Source organism: Cynocephalus volans, chromosome 2 (genome assembly GCF_027409185.1).
Source record: "Cynocephalus volans isolate mCynVol1 chromosome 2, mCynVol1.pri, whole genome shotgun sequence".
Taxonomy (NCBI): Eukaryota; Metazoa; Chordata; class Mammalia; order Dermoptera; family Cynocephalidae; genus Cynocephalus; species Cynocephalus volans.
Window position 1 is genome coordinate 132706524 of NC_084461.1, and position 21643 is coordinate 132728166.

The 21643-nt window shown below is 49.2% G+C and overlaps 2 protein-coding genes across 4 annotated transcripts in view; one reads left to right on the forward strand and one right to left on the reverse strand.

Annotated features, from left to right (window-relative positions):
• The window catches only part of HMGXB3 (HMG-box containing 3), a 47576-nt gene extending 36541 nt beyond the window's left edge, over positions 1–11035 (forward strand). For all 3 annotated transcript variants that reach the window (XM_063085137.1, XM_063085138.1, XM_063085139.1), the window contains exons 16-20: positions 3413–3632; positions 5012–5145; positions 6627–6743; positions 8391–8600; positions 9609–11035. In XM_063085137.1, coding sequence (XP_062941207.1) covers positions 3413–3632; positions 5012–5145; positions 6627–6743; positions 8391–8600; positions 9609–10067 — 1140 coding nt within the window. In that variant the 3' untranslated portion in view covers positions 10068–11035. The remainder of the gene's footprint in view (positions 1–3412; positions 3633–5011; positions 5146–6626; positions 6744–8390; positions 8601–9608) is intronic.
• A 603-nt stretch (positions 11036–11638) lies between these two features.
• Positions 11639–21643, reverse strand: part of CSF1R (colony stimulating factor 1 receptor) — a 30552-nt gene continuing 20547 nt past the window's right edge. The window contains exons 11-21 of the mRNA XM_063085141.1: positions 18929–19055; positions 18698–18802; positions 18077–18187; positions 17220–17382; positions 15038–15123; positions 14835–14932; positions 13703–13825; positions 13510–13621; positions 12806–12905; positions 12201–12309; positions 11639–12102 (exon numbers count right to left, since the gene is read on the reverse strand). Coding sequence (XP_062941211.1) covers positions 11950–12102; positions 12201–12309; positions 12806–12905; positions 13510–13621; positions 13703–13825; positions 14835–14932; positions 15038–15123; positions 17220–17382; positions 18077–18187; positions 18698–18802; positions 18929–19055 — 1287 coding nt within the window. The 3' untranslated portion in view covers positions 11639–11949. The remainder of the gene's footprint in view (positions 12103–12200; positions 12310–12805; positions 12906–13509; positions 13622–13702; positions 13826–14834; positions 14933–15037; positions 15124–17219; positions 17383–18076; positions 18188–18697; positions 18803–18928; positions 19056–21643) is intronic.

Here is a 21643-nt window from a genome sequence, read left to right on the forward strand (position 1 = left end):
ATAGTACATGTCAGGTAATAATGAGTGCTATGAAGCACAGTAAGGCAGGGTAAGGAGAAGAGGGAGTGTGGTAGAAAAGGGCATTCCTGTTTCATTGAGGGTAGTTGGGGAAGGCCCCTCTAATAGAGTGGCATTTGAGTAGAGATCTGAAACCCATGTAGCTTTGGAGAGGAACGTTCTAGACAGAGGGAGCAGCAAGAACAGGGTCTGACCGGGCTTGCCAGGGATGGGTGAGAAGCAGCAAGGAGGCCAGTGTGGCTGCAGTGTGAGAGTGACGGGGTGGCAGACTGCAGGGAGGGATGGAGGCTGCAGGAGGCTGGACCCTGCCTCAGGTCACGTGGGCCATCTTAAGGACTTACATGGAGTGAAATGGAGAGCTGCTGAAGGGGTTGAAGGAAAAGAGTGATCTGAGCTGACTTAGGCTTTGAATTATACAATTTTCTCACCCCGATAACACCAAATTTAGATGGCTTCATAGATTAATTGTAACAAATGATCAAGAAATATGATTCCAATCATAGGAAATAGCAAAAGCAGGTATATTTCCCCAATCCATCATAAAAGGTCATATAGCCTTGAAAACAAAATCAGACTTTAATATAAGAGAAGAAACTGGGGCTGATTGTACTCATGAATATAGATGCCAAAGTCCTGAATAAAACGAGATCTAACAATGAATAAAGTAGTGCATGATGACCAAGTTTATCACAGGAAAGCAAGGTTGTTTCACGATTAGAAGATATGTTAATATAATTCACTACTTAACAGACTAAAGGAGAAAACCCATGCAATTATTTCATCAGATGTAAAAAAAAAAAGACCTTTCAATATGATTCAACTCCCATATATGATAAAATCCTTAACAAACTGAGAATAGTAGGGAATCTTCCTTAACCTTTTACGGGATTTTAGAAAAAATCCCATATATTGCTCTTTCCCGTGATCATCCAAGAGATCTGGTCTGTACTCCTTAGGCATGGAGTGCCCCTTGTTTTTTGGGGGGTTTTTTGTTTTCTTTTGGGGGGGAGGGGCAGGAGGGTGTGCGGCTGGCTGGTATAGGGATCTGAACCTGTGACCTTGGTATTAGAAGATTGTGCTCTAACCAACTGAGCTAACCAGCCAGCCCCAATGGAGTGCCCCTTGAGTATGCTAGTAGTTGCAATGGGGTCCAGAGTTCCTATCTCTGAACTCTATCATAGTGAACAAGAGGACTGGGACATGGATCTCACATGTTTACTGCTGGGGCAGGTGCAGGACCTCTGGAGACCAGCTTTGGTGTATTTTGGCATGGCCAGCTAAGCGTATTAGGGATTGAATGCATATTTCTTTTTCTTCACAATTAAAAAACAAACCAAAAACCACATATACTGATTGAATACTGATTTCTGTTTGAAGGATGGTGTGTATAACAAGACATATAAAAACAAGAATGATACCTCCTGGAGCATTTTAAGTGTTCTTTGTGGACAGAATGAACTGTATTAAAATGTTTCCTTATGTGAACCATTGCTTTTGCATGTCATCTCCCTGAGAGACTACTTCCACACTCAGATCTACTTGCCTAATGGTAATATTAATAATAATGCAGCTGAGATTTATTGGACATTTTATTACATATGCCAAGTTCTTACTCTGTGCTGAGTGCTTTACTGAAAGACTTAATTTTCACCACAACCCTCTGAGGCTTTTATAGATACAGGAACTGAAGCATAGAGGGGCTTGCCCAAGCCCACCCAGCCAGGCACGGGTGGGGCTGAAATTTGACCTTTCTTGGTCTGATTGGCTGACCATAGAGTCTGCGCTCCTGAGTACTGCCATGCTCACCAGTACCTCCTGGGACTCCTAGCTCTGGTTTTTCTAATCACATCTGGCTACAGCAAGTTTTTGGTTTCCAGAATAGACAGAGGCCCACCTCCCTGCAAGAGGTCACATTTAGTTCTAACTGGCATGTGCCCTGTCCCAATAAAGGCTCCTCCATCACAGAATGGAGTAACATTCCCTTCACTCTGTTTGCACATCTTTTCATATCTGTGGTACTAGGTACCTCTTAGAGACCAGGATTTTCTTCATTTTCCACTTCTTTTGTGCATGTAGAGTGGTGTAGTGTAGTGGGAGGGGTTATTCTGAAGTCTGTAATAAAACAGGAAGTTAACGGAATAAAACTTAAATATACAGTTTTCCATGAGGATGCTGGTTGTCCCCTTCCCTCAGGGACTATAGAGAAGGGTCCTCTGGACTAATGACGGTAACCACATCAATTTGTATACCGAGTTGGCGTTTCCTGTCCCCTTGGTCCTTGTGGAAAGAATGGGCTCAGTTGTTCCTATTCCTCGAGCCAGGTATGAAATTGTGGTGGGAGAAGTATGCCATTTACTCATAGCATGTGCTAAGTACCCTGTGAGGTGGAGAACAGAGGGAATAAGGTGAGGGAGATGCTTTTGTATAGTGCAGTAGACTTTAGTGGGCATATGATCTACAGTGGTTCTCAAACTTTTCAGTGTAGAGGTCTTGCTGGGTTCCACCCACAGGGTTCCTGATTCAGTAGGTCTGGAGTGGGGGCCAAGAATTTTCATTTTTAACAAGTTTTCAGGTGATGTTCATGCTGCTGGTCCAGGGACCACTCTCTAGGGAAACTTTTTAAAATGATAAATGAGGGATTTAGTTCATTCAGGTTGAGATGTGGCCCAGGTATTTGCATTTCTAATAAGTAACCCCTGTGGCTCTCTCTGATTGAGGTAGTAGGATCATGGTGACACTCTGAGGACCATCTAAGAGGGCGTACAAGAAGAAAAATTGAGTAGCACAAGTGCTAGATGCCTACACTAGATAAGTAAATGCTGCATGGGGTAGAGGAGATAGCTGTGTGCTGATAAGTCTGGGAGGACCTTCTGGAGAAGGTGAGGGATCCAAAGGGCCTTGGGAGATGGGTGGAATTTCACTAAATAGAATTCTGATTATTCTTGCCAGCCAGTTATAGGGAGTAAGGGCTGGGCTTTGTAACTAGACCTATGTTCGCATTCTTGTTCTGTCCCATACTCTAGTAGTCTCACCTCAGACATCCGCCAGACTTATTTATTAGCAGTTAATTAGAAAGTGTCCGGCATGTAAAAGGTACTCAAGTGGTAGCTCTTTGCTCCTCGCAACAAAGGGAAAATGGCACGAAAAAAAAGGTATAGGAGCAGAAGGGTCTTGGACTATGTAGAGCTTGTAGAGTACTGTGTTGTGAGAGATGTGGCCAAAGACAGTTGGATACTAGGTTAAATTCAGAAGCACTCCAGTGGTACGTGGCTGTTATACTTCTTCCCTTCGCTGAGCCTTGGTTTCCCCGTGTGTATAATGAAGGGGTAAAGACTGTTGTGTTGCTAATATTCTGTGGCTCCTACAGTTTGACCTTTTTATCCTGACCTTTTAGTTCACCTGGCCTCAATTCTTGGGCTCTAGTGAGGTAAACGTGGAGGACTTCTGGGCCACAATGGAGACAGAGGTGATTGAGCAGGTGGCGTTCCCTGCCAGCATCCCTATCACCAAGTTTGATGCCTCTGTTATTGCCCCCTTCTTCCCACCACTCATGAGAGGAGCTGTGGTCGTCAACACCGAGAAAGACAAAAACCTGGATGTGCAGCCAGTACCTGGTAAGGCTACCTGCTGGCTGACAGGGGTCAGGGAAAGGCTCAGTCAAGAGTCTGGGACATTGTTCATGGTAAGAAAGCACAGCAATAGATAGAGGACCAGGCCCACCTTGAGGACTCCTTCTAGAAATATAATGACAGCCTGAGACCAAATTCCTGAGAGGTTAAAGTCATGGTGCAGCATTCTGAAGAGCTGCCAGCCATATTGTATAGGACGGACATGCAGCTCACTGTCAGCCTTCTGGGAAGCACTACACCGAGTGGTGGAAGTCCTGCAAAAATGCCGATGATAAAGCTCCAACCCCAAAGATGTTTACTGAAAAAATGTAGGGGAAGCCAAGGAATATACCTTCAAAACAGGTATTTCAGATGGTTGTGCAGGCAGTTTGTGGATTATACATTGTGAAGCCCTGGACTAGCTATTAAGAGCCTAGGTTTCTGACAACTTGGGTTTGATTCCCAGCTATGCCACTTAGTAGCTGTGTGACTTCTGGCAAATCCTTTCACTGCCCTGAGCTTCTGTTGTTTCATCTACAAAGGGGGTATGATAGTGTTACCCACCTAGGTTGTCATGAAGATTAAATGAGCTAATATAGTTAGAGTGATAGCGTGCTTTTTTTTTTAACTGCAACTTGAAGAAATACATTTTGCCTCATGACCAGGATGATAGACATATGTGTATGTGTATATATCTATAACTGAAACAAAACTTTCACAAAACAGTACTTTTCATTACCAAATGCAATACATTGTACTTTCTACTTCATTTTTAAAATTCTGTATATGACCCACTAAATTGATTTCATAAGTACTTAATATGTTGTGACCCACTGGTTCTCAAACAGTGCTTCCTAACATTAGATATTAAGGTCCCACCTCATATTTGTTGCTTCAAGCACAGGAATTGTTTTTTTTAAGGCCCCCCCACGTAGTTCTCTTGATTAGCCAGGTTCAGGAGCATAGTGTAGAGAGAGCATTTTTAAGATGAGAGCTGCTGCTCCTCTTGTTGCTGCTGCTGTTGTTGCTGCAGTTGTGGTAAGCACTTGAGATCTTGGTTCTGAAAAACCTTAGAAGACTTGGGATTAAAAGCTGACCCATTTAAGGGTTCTTTGCAGGGGCTATCTGCAGGTCATCTTACTTAGATGTGCCAGTGCAGAAAGCCAGTCTGAGAGACTTTAAATATCTGCGGAAGTCATGGACCTACCTGCCTTGAGTCTCACCTCTCCCAGCACCCCAGGAAGTGTGCATTGCAGAGCTGGCTTCCCCTGCTTGCTGTTCCGTTGGCCTAGCCCCCTTGTTCTTATCCTCACACATAAGGGACTACCCATGACCTCTGTCAGCTGGTGCTAGTAGCCTCCCATCAGCACTGTCATTCCTTGCAGGCAATGGCAGTGCCTTGGTGAGGCTGCTCCAGGAAGGCACCTGCAAGCTTGCGGAGATTGGCTCTTACAGTGAGGAGGAGCTGCAGCACCTGCTGAGGCAATGTGGCATCCCCTTTGGGCCAGAGGACTCCAAGGTGAGTGTTGGGGACAGTGGTGCATATCAAGGCTTTGGGAGCAGGCTGGTTGGTCTGCTTTTCTGGGTAGGAATATGAACCCCTGTGACTCGGCACCCATGTTGGACAGAGGATGCTGGTGGTCAAGGAGGCCTGGGAGGTAGCAGCAGCCAGACTGTGACATGCATGTGAGGCCTGGACTCTGGGGTTAGTGATCCTGCTCTCCTGCTTACTGTGTGTGACATTGTATAAGCTGCCCTTACAGTCTGAGCTTCATTTTCCTCATTTGTAAAATGAGAATAACTAAAATACCAACCTCACGAGGTTGTTGTAAGGAATGTACTTTACACAGTGTCTGGTTATCACTTATCCAAGCTCTTAGAGAATGGCTGCTATTACATACATTGGGTGTGTACAGTAGTCCCACCACTTATCCACGGGGGATATGTTCCAACATCCCAGTGGATGCCTGAAACCACAGATATTATACTATGTATTTTCCTATACACACATATAACTATGACAAAGTTTAACTTATAAACTAGGCACAGTAAGAAATTAACAGTAATGACTAATAATAAAATAGAACAATTATACAGTATGCAGTACTATAATAAAAGTATGTGAGTGTGGTCTTTCTCTCTCTCTTGGAATATTGTATTGTACTCAACTTACTATTGGGATGTGAGGTGATAAAATGCTCCGTGATGAGATGAAGTGTGGTAAATGACAGGCGTTGTGATATAGTGTAGGCTGCTGTTGATGTACTGTCAGAGGATCATACGCTTTGGTGGTCCTGGGTCATTGAACCATGCCAATGTCAGTGGTTGGATGTCAGGAGTAGACAATGTTGGCAACTCATGGCGGGGTGGGTTAGGGGATGATTCATGTCCTAGGCAGGACAGAACAGATGGTGCAAGATTTCATCATTTTACTCAGAACAGCATACAATTTAAAACTTATGAATTGTTTATATCTGGAATTTTCTATTTAATATTTTCTGACCATGGGTAACTGAAACCATGGATAGAGGGAACTACTGTATGTGTACATGTGTTTTATCCATATACTGTTTGATGTTTCTGTGCCATTGGAAATGTTACACTTCAAGTTCAGATTCAAATGTTAGCTCCTCGTTGAAGGTTTCTCTGTCCTATAAGAAGTAGAAGGACCTGGGTCTCAGAGTCTGGCAGCTTGATCAGTCTGGCTGGCCTTGTAACCTGATCCTTTTGGGGCCTCCAGTTGCCCTCCTGTACCTGGAGGAGGTTGGGCTGGTAAGGCTTCAAGGCCCACTCGGGCTCTGACTGTTGATTCTTTTGCTTTCGATCTTGAAGTGAGCATTTGATGCCGAGCACCAGGCCTGGTCTCTTAGCATTCACCCCTGTGTTTTTATCTTTTGTTGTTCTTTGGCAGCTGGCTGGTATGGGGATCTGAACCCTTGACCTTGGTATTATAAGGCTGTGCTCTCACCCTGTGTTTTTAATCTTGTCCTTCCACTCCAGAACCAGCTCTGCTTCTCCTTATTGGCCCTCTATGAATCTGTACAGAATGGAACCAGAGCTAGACAGCCCCCTCCTCATCTCACAGGGGGTAAAATCTACAAGGTGTGCCCCCATCAGGTAAGAGGATAACAAGAGGGAGTTTGGGATGAATTTGCTAATGTTAAACTACCCATACAGAGAATCTGATTGATCGAGTTCATCCTTTGGGGGCTGGGACTTAGGTTGCTGGGCAGCCTGTGGAGTAGCTGCCCATGGGTCAGGTACCACCCTGTGGGCTAGGGAGGGAGCCTGGGTTATTCATCTGTGAGCATTTATTAAGCACCTTACCACGTGTTGGGCCCTGCATCAGCTGTTGAGGATACAGGGGTGAGCAGCAAAGATGTCATTCCTCCCTAGTTGACCTCATATTTTAATGGGGAAATAAAGTCACCACAGCTTGTGGTGGTAGCTCTGAAGGAACCAGATAAGGGCCTGAGATATAAAGTAACAGGGAGGGAGCTGCTGTCTGTGAGGAAGCCAGAGGAGGCTGAGACCTGAAAGACATGCAGGAGCCTCAGTGATGAACCAGGGAAGAAGTGTTCCAGTGGATGGACCACCAAGGCCTGAGTGGGGAAGCATAGTGAGCCAAGAGGAGGGAGGGTGGAGGAGGCCAAGTCGTGTGGAGCTTTAAAGGCCAGGGTAACAGTTGGATTTTATTCTGAGAGTGACAAGGGACCTTTGGTTTTGAATAGGGGTGGTGACATGGTCTGATTTTGGTTTAGGAAGATCACTCCATACGTCTTTGGAAGGCACTGACAGGGTGAGCACTAGGATAGTTCTAGGACAGATTGTATACTAGATGACAGAATAGACCCAGGAATATACAGGGACAGAAAATCCACTTATCAAGTATTGAATAGTGGAGAGATGGCTTAGTATAGCCTTCAGTTTACTGAGGTGCGTGTGTCAGCATGGTGACCTGCCTGAGTCAGCGGGCTATAAGAAGAATCAGGTTATCAACTGCTTTGACAAAAGCTTTCTGAGGAAGATGCTTGATGCCTCTGTCCTGGGCAGATCAAAGCCTGCTCAGAAAACTGTGTTCGTATGACTGGGGCTTATCTCATGAGAAGCAGTTGACAACACAGGGGCATGAGAGCTGTAGGTCTTGAGCCTATGATGAGGGAGAGGTATCACTTAGAGGCGACAGCCAGGTGGGGTGTGAAGGCAGAGTTCTCCAGTGTACCCACAGCTGTCCAGTAATGGAATGGTGCTTAGAGGACCCTGTCAGTAAAGGTGTTTACTAGACTAATCAGGGTCTCCTATCTGGGCAGCACGTTGGGGTCTGGTGGGGAGCTTGCTCAGAATACAGATCTTTATCAAAATACTTACAATACTTAGACTCCATCTGAGAGAGACTAATTCTTTAGGTTTGGGTTGGGGCCCAGAAATCTCCATTTTTAACCAGCTCTTAGTTGGGACTGGTAACCACTAGACATGCCTGGTAGGGTGATGTGAAGGGAGTGGAGTCTAGAGATGTCCTGAGGTGCCTCTCAGCCTGAGTTGAGGACAGGATACTTCCATCTTTTAGGAGGGCAAGGATGAGCTGGTCACTTCATTTAGGGACAGAAATAGGAGGGGAGCAGAAGGTCATTGGCTCTGGCAGGATGGAAACCAATTACTCATCTTCCTGGGAAGGAGTGAGTGAGGGCTGTGCTCAGTCTGCCAGCAGGCTGGCTTCTTGCTTAGCTTCCTAACCCTGCGCCGTGCCCTCCATCTCCTCTGCAGGTGGTGTGCGGCTCCAAGTATCTTGTGCGGGGTGAGAGTGCCCGTGACCATGTGGATCTGCTTGCCTCTTCCCGCCATTGGCCGCCTGTCTACATGGTAGATATGGCCACACCAGTGGCCCTGTGTGCTGACCTCTGCTACCCAGAGCTGACCAGCCAGATGTGGGGGAGGAACCAGGGCTGTTTCTCTAGCCCCATGGAGCCACCTGTGGTGAGTTACTTCCTGAGGAACTAGAGTAAATCCCTCAGCCACCATGTCTCATCCTCCTGGAGCCACCTCTAGCATCCTTCTTCTCTATCAATATTTTGTCTTGATGCTGTGAAGCCACAAATTTTGATTGACCAACCCTTATGTATGAGGCCACAGCATGTCACAGTGTGCCTGGGGTATCCCAAACACATGTATCTTATGTTAAAAGAGGTTGCCTTCCAGATAAGCCTAGAAGATTGCCACCTTTGAGGGTCATTTTGCATACTGACATTTTAAAAGCCTGACCTGCCCTGAAGTACAATGTTTAATCCATTGTGTCTTAGATTTGACCATGAATATTCTGCACAGCATGCCTTTTGTGACATAGGGGCACAGTGGTTTAGAAAACACTGGTCTTACCCAACCCTCTTTTATCAAAAGGGGAAACTAAGATCCATAGGGGGACATGGACTTGTCTAGGGTGTCACATAGCCAATTAGTGACAAAGCCCTTGCTTCTGTGTCTTGGTACATTGTACTGGGCAGTAGTTCTTACCAGAGGCACATACTCTCCAAGGCTAGCCTTTGGCTTTTTCTGGAAGAGGCATTAGGACTGATATTAGGAGGAAGGGAAGAGCAAGAAGGGAGGTGGGTGCCCCTGCCAGGATGCATAATGGGAGGGGAAGGCCTCCAGCTGTGACTTGGAGACATCATTGTCATCACTTCCTGGTTCTGTTCGTGCCGGGACTCTAGAAAGGTGTCATAGCCTCAGTCAGAGCCAGTTCCCCCTGCTCCCATCAGCCTGAATTGACTGGTGCAATAATAATAACAACTCAAGTAACCTATTATCTACTATGGGACGTGACCACAGTTACTGCCATCCAAGGAGGACTTGGCCCAGGAAATACAGCACATGGTGATGCTAGGATTGAAACTGGGCTGGCTGGCCCCATAGCCTTTGCACTCATCCACCACTCAGGTTCTACCTCAGTCATTCCCTCTTGTCAAAATGGCTTCTCATCTCCTCTAGAGCGTGTCCTGCCCGGAGCTTTTGGACCAGCATTATACCGTGGACATGACAGAGGCTGAACACTCTGTCCAGCACCCAGTCACCAAGACTGCCACACGGCACATTGTCCATGCAGGCACACAGCCCAGTCCCGGTGACCCCAGCGCTGGGCACCGCTCCTTGGCACTGTGCCCTGAGTTGGCACCCTACACAACCATCCTGGCCTCCATTATGGACAGCAAACCAAACAGCATCCGCCAGCGGCCCATTGCCTTTGACAATGCTACCCACTATTACCTCTACAACCGCCTCATGGACTTCCTCACCAGCCGCGAGATTGTCAACCGGCAGATCCATGACATTGTGCAGAGCTGCCAGCCTGGCGAGGTGGTCATCCGTGACACCCTCTACCGCCTTGGGGTTGCTCAGATCAAGACAGAGACAGAGGAAGAGGGTGAGGAAGAGGAGGTGGCCACATAATCCAGGTGGCGGAATAATCCAGGCTGTTGTACGGGGACTACACCATCTCTCTGAAGCCATAGTAAGGCCCTTGCCCAAGGCAGATCTGTCCAGGGAACCTGTGGAAGTGGTCACCTTTTGGAAGGGCCTCTAACTGCTGGGACTGACCAAAGAGCTTCCATTTTCTGAGCACAGTGAGGCCCAGGGTCCTCAGTTCTCAACCCTCTTGGAGTCAGGAGAGGTGCCAGGAAAGCCCTTACTGGCCCTGAGGGAGCACTTGGGGGGGACTAGTATCATTAACATAGGGAGGGAGCATGAGGGAAAGGCCAGGAGCTGGTGGCTTCCCTGGGGCCTGCTGCAGGTTAGGATGGAGGTCCTGGGTGGGCTAAGACAGAAGTCCCAGCACTGGGCTGGGAGGCTGCTGAAGTCTCTTCCCATCCCAGGGAAGCACTGGTTCCAGCCCAACAGCCACATGAGTTCCTTAACCTGTCACTTTTGACTAGGGGCGTTGGCAGCCTCATTTGCCCTAGGGGTCTCTTTGGGCTCTTGATTCTCCCAAAAGGAGGGATGCATTTTCCTCTTCCTCTTCCTGCACCCTCATCTGAAGGAAGCTGAGGAGGGAGGAACAGTCAGCCACAGCTCTCTTCTAGTAGTGTCCTCTCTGCCCTGGGATTTGAGGAAGAGAATCCCCTTCCTCCTTCCCCTGGCCACTGCTGCTGCACTCTGCATCCTCTCCAGGCCCCCAGAGCCTCACCACAGAGGGGATGTGGCCTGTTTTCATGACATAACCTGGCAGCAGTAGGAAAAACTCCCTTCTGTGAAGGGGAAGCAGACTGGGCCGTAAGGAAACAGCAGGACTGGCTCAAGTGCCCAAGGTTTGCTTAGGGCGCGGGAATTGGCCGTGTGTTATTTAATTTATTGAGAGGAGTGGAGTAGGTGGCTTTTTTCCCCTCCTTCTTCCCCCAACAAGAATAAACTTTATTAAATTATCTGGTTTTGGTGAAGCAAGAGTCAATTCCGTGCTCATTATGTGGGGCACAGTGTGCTCAAGCTCCAGAGGTGCTTATCACTTTACATGAAGGGGGAATCGAAGGAGGTCATAGGGAATTTGTGGCGCCAAGAACCAGAGGCCAGCTGCGTTAATGCTGTTAGTTTAATGCTGACAGAAACTCCCGCAGCGTGACTGTTAGTTGTGATGAGTCAGCTTGGGGCAATGTGCGCTTCTTGTTTGGTGTGGCCAGCTGCACACCAAGATCCCCTGCCTTCCAGCCAATATGATGGGACTGGATAGAATACCCCTAACTTTTAGCTGCCACTGGCTCATTATAGCAGTACCAGATCCAGGGTGGGGTGAAGAAGGCTTTACGGCAGAAACTAGGAGGCCCTTTTAGATTCTTACTGAGGCTCCTGCTCTGAGGGGCTTGAGCTGAGTGCAGTCTGTGAGCAGCTGTCCACACTCAGTTAGCGGGTGATCCCACCACTCTGCTAGGCTGTCTAGCCCCAAGGAGCCTTGTTTTCTCAATATCAGGGCAGCTCCTGGGGCCATCATAGGTACAAAATCAGTCCATTTCCATTGAGACACAACAGGATGAGGGAAGGTTTTGGACATGGGAACAAGATTAAGAGAGTAAGCTGCGGTTTACTAGTTGGCATAGTGAACATGAGGCCAACACCATGAGAGCAGTTGGAGGGAAAGGGTGGGGGCTTAGCCCCCAGCCCCTGACTGGCAGTGATGGCCCAGGCTGTGGGAATGGGGTCCTCTCTGACCTCCCCTGGACCCTCACATTCCCAAATTTCAGAGCTGAGCCGAGCTGTTCAGTGAAATGACCCAGGGCAGAGTTTGTATATTCTCCCCATGTCACCCCTTCATGGAGGAGTTGAAGCTCCCTGTTTCGTCACTGCCTCAGCAGAACTGGTAGTTGTTGGGCTGCAACAAGGGCTGGGCGATATCCCCTTGCTCACAGCAGGCCAGGTGCTCACTAGAGCTGTCCTCCTCTGGCTCACTGCTGCTGCCACCGCCACCACTGCTACTGCTGCTTACCAGATTGGCATAGTCCTGAGGGCAGGAGAGACCAGGGACAGTCAGTACCAGATTCATGAGGCCTAGCCCCGCCTGTTTTCGCTAGCCACCCACCTGAGCCTAGCTCCACTCACCTGCTCTCTCCTGTCCACGTGGGCCTGCTCCTGAAGGAGGGAGCAGATCTGTTGGAAGGTGGGTCTGCTGGTAGGCTCCAGGGCCCAGCAGGCCTGCATGATGCTGTATCTGGAGACAGGACAGACGTTGCGTATGTGTAGCTCCCTAGGGTCTGGGACTGTTACCCACCCCCCAAGAGGCCTACCCAGCAGAGACATCCCCATACCTAGTGAAAAGTGAGTTTAGCATAAAATCTGTGCTAAAGTCCTTGGCACATGTTATCTCATTTAATCCTCACAGTACTTTCATCACCCCCACATCGACAGATGAAGCCATTTGGCATCCATGGGGTCACCATAGTAACAGTCTGAGTTAAAAGTCTGTCATCTAAGTTTAGGACCAGCATCAGTTGAGAGCCCTCTGTGAGAACATCTCATACCACCTGGGAAACCAGTGGAAACCCTGAACTCAATAAAAGGGGCTTGTTTTAGAGTCCACTGTGGGAGAGATGAAGCCTGACCCTGGAACATTTTGGACAGGGAAAGACCAGGGCCACATGCCTTTCCATTCCCTTTCAGCCAAAGCCTGGGGTGTGCTCTTCACTCCCTGGGATGCCTTCACTTACATGATCTTTGGGGCAAACGCAGGCTGGGCCATTTGGTATCCATCCTTCACCAGTTTATAGAACTTGCTATTCACCAGGATGCCAGGGTAGGGGTTCAGCCCTGCAAAGGCCAAGATCATGTAAGAGGCCGTGCTCATTGCTTGCCTTCCTCTTCCTCTTGCCCCATACCCACACATCTCAGTGAGGCTGAGCGTAAAGAGTCCAACCTGGACTGTGACACTAGAACAGCAGCTACTCTTAATCCAGTGCTTATGGTGTGCCAGGCACCGTGCCTTCAGCCAGGCTGTATCACACCATACAAAGAATTCCAGCACAGGCTTTGGAATCAGACCAGAGCTTCCATTGTGTATCAGTAAAGTTGGGACAAAAAGAGGTTGTTATGAGATTGTTAGAGCAGTGCATTTAAGGTGGTGCCAATAACACCAATTGACCTTACACACACTATATTTAAGGACTGAGCACACACACACACACACACACACACACAATATATTTAAGGACTGAGCACACACACACACACACACAATATATTTAAGGACTGAGCACAAATCCCTGTGCCCAGTCCTCAGGAAATGGGAGCTAGTAGACAACTCGAGCCAGGAGCTGCAGTGCCAGGTTTTGAGAGCCCTAGTCCATCCCTTCACTCCCACCAGCCAAAGAGCAGTCAGCCCCAGGCTGAGTCTGGACTGGGCCCAGCAGCTCACCAAGGGAGAAGATCTCCCAGAGGAGGATGCCGTAGGACCAGACGTCGCTCTGAACCGTGTAGATGCAGTCAAAGATGCTCTCTGGGGCCATCCACTTCACAGGCAGGCGGGCCTGGCATGATAGTCCCCAGTCACTTTGGGACCTGGCCCTCCCACCCCTCCCCAATCCAGCTCAACCCCTCCTAGCACTCACGTTGCCTTTAACGATGTAGTTGGAGTCATTCATGATGTCCCTAGCCAGCCCAAAGTCCCCAATCTTGGCCACATGCCCACTGGTCAACAGTACGTTTCGGGCTGCCACATCCCGGTGGATGCACTGAGGGAGAGCACTGCAGGTTAGTCTCAGGCCCTCCCCTTACTGAACCCAAGGTGAGGAGCAGCATGGGCCCTAGAAGGATTTGGGGTCCCCATCAAGGGAGAGGACATCAGTATTGGTCCTTTACCTGTCATACCTTCTACCACAGTGTGAAAAAATGTAATGTAATCAGACAATCTAATGTTTAGAAACCACCATCCCCTGAGCTGCGGGGGCCCTTCTAGCCCTTTGCCCTGAGCAGCAGGAGCTGACTTAGAGCCAGGTGGTCTGCTCTGTCCCCAGAAGCAACGAGCCCTCTGGCCCACACCAGTAGAGGTAATAGTAGCAACTGCTGCCTTCAAGGTCTAACTGTGCCAGGCCCTCCCCTAAGCATTTGCACACATCGTAACTATTTTATTCACAATTCTGTGATTAAGCCCATTTTTATAGGTGTAGAAGCCAAGGCCCAGAGAATTTAAATAGTTGTTCAAAATCACATAGCAAGTGGCAGAGCCAGCAATCAAACCATTGACTCTCAAGTCTGTGTTCCAAGGATGATGGTAAGAGCTTGCATTTCCTGGGCACTTATTCCTGGGCTGAGTATATTTTATACAATGTCTGATATCCTCACAACTCTATGAGGAAGGTTTTAGTGTCATCCCCATGAGACTGTGTGCTTCATTAGGGGAGACAGCTGTTGTCTTGTTCATACAATTGAGTTAAAATGAATGAATAAAGCCGGTTTTGGGAACTGGTACCCTTCCCAGCCTCCTGCAAACCAGGGAAACAGGCACCACCCAGACTGGGAACTCCACCCCTTCTGAAGGAACTCGCTCGCCCTGGGCACAGCTTTCTCCCACTCACTCCTGAAGCCCTTTGAGGCCACTGCCCACATGCTCTCTTGCTCTCTTGTCTGCTCACACATTCCCCTTTTCTCCCCCTCCCCATCACTCGTCCAGCCTCACAGAGGTTCAGCCTCCCCCCATCAGTGACCTGGGTGGCTACAGGCTGGGACCCAGTTCTGACTCACATTCTTGGAAGCAAGGAAGGCCATGCCCTGGGCCACTTGGCTGGAGAAATGGAGCAGGTCCCGGAGCTCCAATGGCCGTCCATCCTCCTTGTCCAGGTCTGGGGTGGGAAGAGGCATCAGGCAGCCCCGCCACACCCCTGCCCCTCCCAGGTCTCAACCTCCAGCAGCCTTTCTCCTCTCCCCTGACCTTGGTACCTCCTCACCTTGCTCAGAGGAGTCGTTTGAAGAAGTGGAAACAGGCCTCATCTCCACATAGGTGTCCATACCCTGGCTGGAGAAGCCACTGTCCCTGTATAGGAGGGTTGGGGAAGTGGGTATGGTAAGTCTTCATTACTGCACTGCCCAGATCAGGCCTTGGCCTCCAGCCACTCCATGAACTCTCCTAGCCAATCACCAGGGAAGGGAAGAGACCTCAAGATCAACTTGAGCATCCCTTTCTGATAAGGAACCCCCTGCCACATTTCATCTGAGTGATCATTGATCTCTGCTTGGCCATCCCCACTGAGGGAGCTTACAACCCCTTCTATCTTTGGGCAGCTCCACCTGTTAGAACCTTCTTTGTTGATTCTAATGCCAGTCTACCCTTGGGATTTTCCTCCTGTTCCTTGCTCTACCCTAAAGGGCCACAGAGGAGTAGGTACCCTCTTCCCCATAACAGCCCTGCTGGAATTTGGGCATATTCTAGGGCCCCTTCTTTGAAGCCTCTCTTCTCTAAACTGTGGCTTTCACCCTGGCTGGCTTCTCATTAATATCACCTGGAGAGCTTTTAACACTCACCATGCCCAGACCATCAGACTTCAGAAACTCTAGGGACAAAACAGTCATTCAGTTTTAAATCTCTCCAGGCAATTCCAATGTACAGCCTGGGTTGAGGCCCACTGGTCTAGAGTAGAGCTTCTTAAACTGTAATTCTTCTGCAGATGAATCACCTGCAGATTCCAACTCAGCAGGTCTGAATGGGTGGGCCTGAGATGGCACACTTCTAACAGCCCCCAGCTGTGAGCCCACGCATTGGGCAGCAAGTGAGTTTGAGAAGCACTGCTCTAGACTGAATTCTAACATTCCATCCAGATATGATTTCTGAACCTCTCACCTTCCTGTCCCCTCTGCACTAAAGTTATGCATCTTGACAATGTTCCCAGAGAGAACCTGGTGTTTTCTGTATAATCTAACCATGGCAAAGCCATCTCTTCCCTTGCTCTAGAAACGATACTTGTATTAACATAGCCTGGGGATCCCATTGACAGGATTGGTTCACATGCCATTTGCCCTTGCAGTTTACCCATTCTGGGAATACTTTCCTTCTTGGCATATTTGAAGACGGAAGCTAGTACTTTTCTTTGGTACTCTTTTGATTTGGTCTGGCCTAAGGTTCCAGCCTGCAGAGGCCCTGTGTGTACCATCCTCTCAGAGGGGTGTCAGAATCAGAAGAGGAAGCAGACCTGCAGGCCCCCATTTCTGAGGACACTGGATGAAGAGAGATGGATTCCTTCCACTTTGCCTCCCCAGGCTTGGCAGCTGACAGTATTTAGGATAAGAGCACAATGCACACTCTTCTCATTCAGATCCTGTCCTGGCCCCCAGCAGCCTGGCTCTGAGGCCCCACAAATCCCTAAGGAAAAGACCTCCAGGACAGCAGTGTGGTTTTGGTGAGTACTAACCCGAAGTCAAGAGAGCAGAATTCTAGCTCCACCTCTGCCTCTGATTCGTGTGACATGAAACTCTCCACTTCCTTTCTTTGGTTCCCCATGTGGCTCTCTGTCCATCTGCCTCTGGGTTGCTTCCAGGAATCACAGCATAATAGAACAACAGAGCCGGAAAGACCCTGAGAGGTTCAACACTCTGATGGCTTGCCTGGGGAAACTGAGGCCCAAGTGGACCAAGGCCCTGGCCACAGTCATGCTGCTTTGCCTCCTCTCACCCAACAACTAACAGGCTCTGTCTCCACTTCTCCGTGGCCATGTGGAAACTCTTAAATGGAATGGGTGTTCTGCTGCAACCCCTAAGAACACATGCTGTGGGAGAAATGGGCAATTATCCCCCAGATCTGCCCGTCTCTGGCTAGGGCTTCAGGCACAGATCTTGGTTGGTCTTTTACGTACATTAAGATGATGATTTAATTAACACATGTCTCCACCAGACTATGAGCTTCTCATCTTTGCCCTCCACACTCCCGGAACATAGTAGGTGCTCAAATGTTTGTTGAATGATGGGAATAAATAGCAGAAAAGCAGAGTTGCCTGTAAAACCTGGGGTAGCTACTGTCATGGCACAGATGGGAATGGGAGGGCCACACAGCCACCCGACCATGAGCTGGCTTTGAAGGCAGAACTGGGAAGGCCCACCTCCCATCCTGGCTTCCTTCCTATTCTTTTCCAGGTATACCTGCGGACATATTTCTTCTCCAGGTTGATGTTCTTGTATCCAGTGCCCCCCTCGGGGTCCTGGCCCGGACTCAGGCTGGATCCCAGCATGGCCTCAGCCTTCCTTCGCAGAAAGTTGAGCAGGTCACCATAGCAGCAGTACTCAGTGATGACTAGGACAGGGCCTAGAGCAGCCGAGAGTGTGGGGTGAGGGAGGGGTGAGTGCACCCCTAACTCTGCTCCCCTGCATGAACAGAGCACGGGCTGAGGGCAGTGAGGCTCTCTGGACTGGTACTTGACACACCCAAGTCTAATCCTGCCTCTGTGGACAAGTTTCTCTGTGCCTCTCAACCCCATCTATCTAAAGCAGAAGAACTTCAAAAAAATTTTTAGCCAAAGAATTCTTTCTTCAAAGGAAATCTGTGGCAGTTCAATATTGGTCAAATTTGCTATAGGTAAGAGGATAGGGGTGGACTTGGAGTCCCAACAATTTAGGGCACTTCTGTAGACCCCGGGGGCAGTGTCCAAACATCTTTGGGTGGGGGCTTCTTAAAAGGTAGATTTGGGAGCTTCACTCCAAACCCACAGAATCAGACTCCTGGAAGCCAGGCCCAAGAATCTGCACTTTTATCTCCTTCTCTGGATGCTCTAATGCTCACCAATGTCAGAACCACTGACTAGAGAGAGCTCCACAGAACTATCTGCTTCATCTGTAAGTAGCTCCTGACAGTCCAGGAATCTGGCCTATGCATTTAAGGGATGCTGAGACAGGGCTCCCACTGGCACTTGTAGCAGATGAAAAGGGGAAGATGGAGTGAGATGGCCCTGGGCCCTCAGACCCCAAGACCTTGGGCCCCCATGCCCTCCAGGGCCCCTCACCTCCATGGGTGCAGGCTCCCAGAAGGTTGACTATGTTCTCATGTTGGCCCAGGTGACTCATGATCTTCAGTTCTGACATGAGGGCCTCCTTCTCATCAGCGTGAGCCGTGGCTGGGAAATGGGGCCCCAGGTCCCACAGGTGAGGAGAGGGCAGTATGTAGAGAACCACACAGATGGGGGCCAAATGCAAAGACCAGGGGAGCCAGCAGGGGAGCCCAGAGACCCGGAGCCATCAGAGGCCAAAAGAAGGAGAAGAAGATTCAGACACACAGGTGGGAGTCAGGGAGAGAGAAAGAGAGGAGGGGTGGCCTGTCACTAAGCTGGCCTCAGAGTGACAGGAAGCCAAGCTGTGATGAGGTCATGGCCCTAGGTGGCCTCTGTGCACCCTAGCCTCCCTGGCGCCCAGTCAGAATCTCTAGTCAAAGGTTGACTTAGACCTCCTCAGACCGAGGAGTCAGAGGGAGCCTGGAGCTCACACAAAAAGCCAAGTCCTCATCCACAATCCCAGGCTCTGTCCCCCAGGCTCCAACAGACTGAAAATGTGGGTGACGCCTCTTGCCCATACCCAACATACCCTGTTCCCAACCCTTCCCCACCTCCCCAGCCCTTCCCCTCGCTCACACTTCAGCATTTTCACAGCCACCTTCAGGACAGCGTCTTCCTTGCCCAGACCAAAGGCTGTGGCCTCTACCACCTTCCCAAAGGCACCGGCTCCAAGGGTCTTACCTGCCACAAACACAGGCTCCTTAGGTCCCTGGCCACCAAAGGGCCTCTCTCTAAGGGCCCACAGGCTCCCAACAGCCCCACTGGTTCCATGATGGGAGGGCGTGGGGTGCTGAGACCCCATCTCACCAAACTGCAGGTTGGTGCGGGGGAACTCCCACTTCTCATTGTAGGGCAGCTGGGTGGGGTCGATGAAGGTGTAACTGTTGCCCTCATAGCTCTCGATGATCTTCCAGCGTACCTGGTACTTGGGCTTCTGCAGGAGGGGAGGAAGGGAGCATGTGGCAGCCAGGTCTGGAAGGCAGATCTTAGGTCTCATCTCCAACCCTGAGAGCAAGGATGTGCGCGGTCCACAGGCGCTCAGTGGGAAAAGACGGGGAGGCCCAGTATGTGCTGAGAGGGGTTATGTCAGCCGGTCCCTGCTTGACTCTGCCTAACTGGGTAAACTTCTCTTCTCCAAGCCTCAGTTCCCCTATATGTGTATTGAAGGACTTGGACAGGATAACTTCTATAACTTGGTAATTCTTGAGCCAGGAGGGAGGGTGGAACTTGAGATCTAACCACTGGCCATTCATTCATTCATCCACCCACTCATCCTCCCATCCAATTTTTTTTTTTTTTTTTTTTTTTTTGGTGGCTAGCCGATAAGGGGATCAGAACCCTTCACTTTGGTGTTATCAGCACCAGGCTCTAAGCAAGTAAATATTTTTTGTTCGTTTTAATTGTAGTAAAACATATATAACATAAAATTTACCATCTCAACCATTTTAAAGTATACAGTTCAGCAGTATTACAGTATTAAGTACATTCACATTATTGTGCAACCAATTTCCAGAACTCTTTCCATCTTGCAAAACTGAAACTCTATACCCGTTAGAGAACAATCCCCATGCCCTCTCTACCCAGCCACTGGCAACCACTATTCTTTCTGTTTCTATGAATTTTACTGCTCTAGGTATTCCATATAAGTGGAATTATACAATATTTGTATTTTATGACTGTCTTATTTCACTTAGCATAAATGTTTTCAAGGTTCATTCATGTTGTAGCATGTGTCAGAATTCCCTTCCTTTTTAAGGGTGAATAATAGTCTCATCCAAATATTTTACTGAGCACCTATTGGTGTCAGACACTGTTGATTGAGCACTGAACAAGACAAAGTCCCTGCCCCCTTAAAATTTGCATTCTAGTGGCTAACAGAGGCATTAAACTCAAAACATATATGTGGGAAATTTTCAAATAGTGCTGTGAAGAAAATAAAGCAGAGTAATGGGATAGAGAGTGATGGGTGTCATGTGAGATAAGTCAGGGAATGTCCTTGAGGATCTAGCCATGTGACCATCAGAAGAATTTTCCAGGCACAGTACCCAAGAGTGCTGGAGCATTTGAGGGAGGTCAGGGGGAGGTTCCATAGGCAGTGCTATCTTGAGGATTCTTTCTAACTACAGTGAGAAGCCCTGTGAGTTTGAGGCAGGTGAGTAGCCAACTTTATATTGTGAGACAGAGAGAGACTGATCCTCCCCATTAGATTGAGAGCTTATGGACAGCCAGGACCTTTGAAAAGACCTGACTTCCTTGTCAGGCTTTCCGTGCTATACCATCCAGCCAACCAGGGCAGAACTGGAGTCTGGGTAAAAGGAGCAGCTGCCTCCTTTTTTCCTGCCCAGAGGGCAGCTGCACAGGGGGCATCATGCCAAGAGTTACCCATGAGAATTGCTGATGGAATACCAAGTTTAGGGGCAAAGTGGAAGCTGGGCTGGGGTGGTGGAGGACACTGAGGCCTTGGGTCAGCAGTCCAACTCTTTCCGGTCAGGCCTTGGGGATGAGGACCAGCTCAGCTATGATTAGCAGCCGGGCTCCTTCCCTGGGCACCCCAGCTAGGGGAGCTAAAGGGTAATGTGAACAGGTGTTGAAGAGGAGGGTGGCCTATGGCCACAAGCCTTGCCAGGTCAAGAGAAAAGATTCCAGACAGCCATAGGGAAGGACTTCCAGATGGCAGCTGGGGAGAAAAGACTGCAGTTAGACATAAGGAAGATCTTTCGGGCTCGGATTCAGGAGGGCAGACTACAGATGCCCTTAAGAACATCCTTGTTATGGTGTGGGAGGAGAGTCTGAACCGGGATGTAGGAAGGAACTTCCTGAGTCTCTGAGGATTCGAATCCTGCATGTGGGTGCCTTCCCAACCCAACAGACAGCGACAGCAAGGAGGGGATTCTTTGACTTCTCCTGGCCACTTCCATCTCCAGAAACCTCTGTGGCCAGGGCTGTTTTTCTCCTCACCACTTCTCCTTCCACTTTCCTTCTGCAGCTGGGCTGAGTCAGCCCCCTCCCCACCCACAACAGGGCAGGGGATGTTGTTGAAAGGGAGGGGGATCAAAGTAGGAAGAGGTTATTTAGCTGGAATCTCTGACCATGGAGGAGGACCGAGCTATCTCCTGCCTGCCTCAGGAATATCAGCTCTGCTCATGCACCTCCCAGGGTACCTGTGCCATTCCTGGAACAGGGCCATGCATGGCCCCAGGGTTTCTACCCAGAGGGAGAAGTATTCATGCAAGGTCAGATATCCTAGTAACAGTACTGGCAGTTGTAATGATGGCAGCAAGTACTTATTGAGCATGTCCTGGGAGCAGGGCACTGGGTAGATACTCAATGGCGTCATCTCATTTATCCCTGGCATCAAGGCTAAGCCCTCTGCTCACCCTGACTTGCCTGTGGGAGATCCAAAGGGTAATAGAGACCTCACAGCCCTGGCTGCCCTCCATCCAGGCCTGCTGGTTCTCGGCAGACAGATGTTCCCCATCACGAGAGGGTGGAAACCTGAGCAATTCCCACTGGAAACTTTGG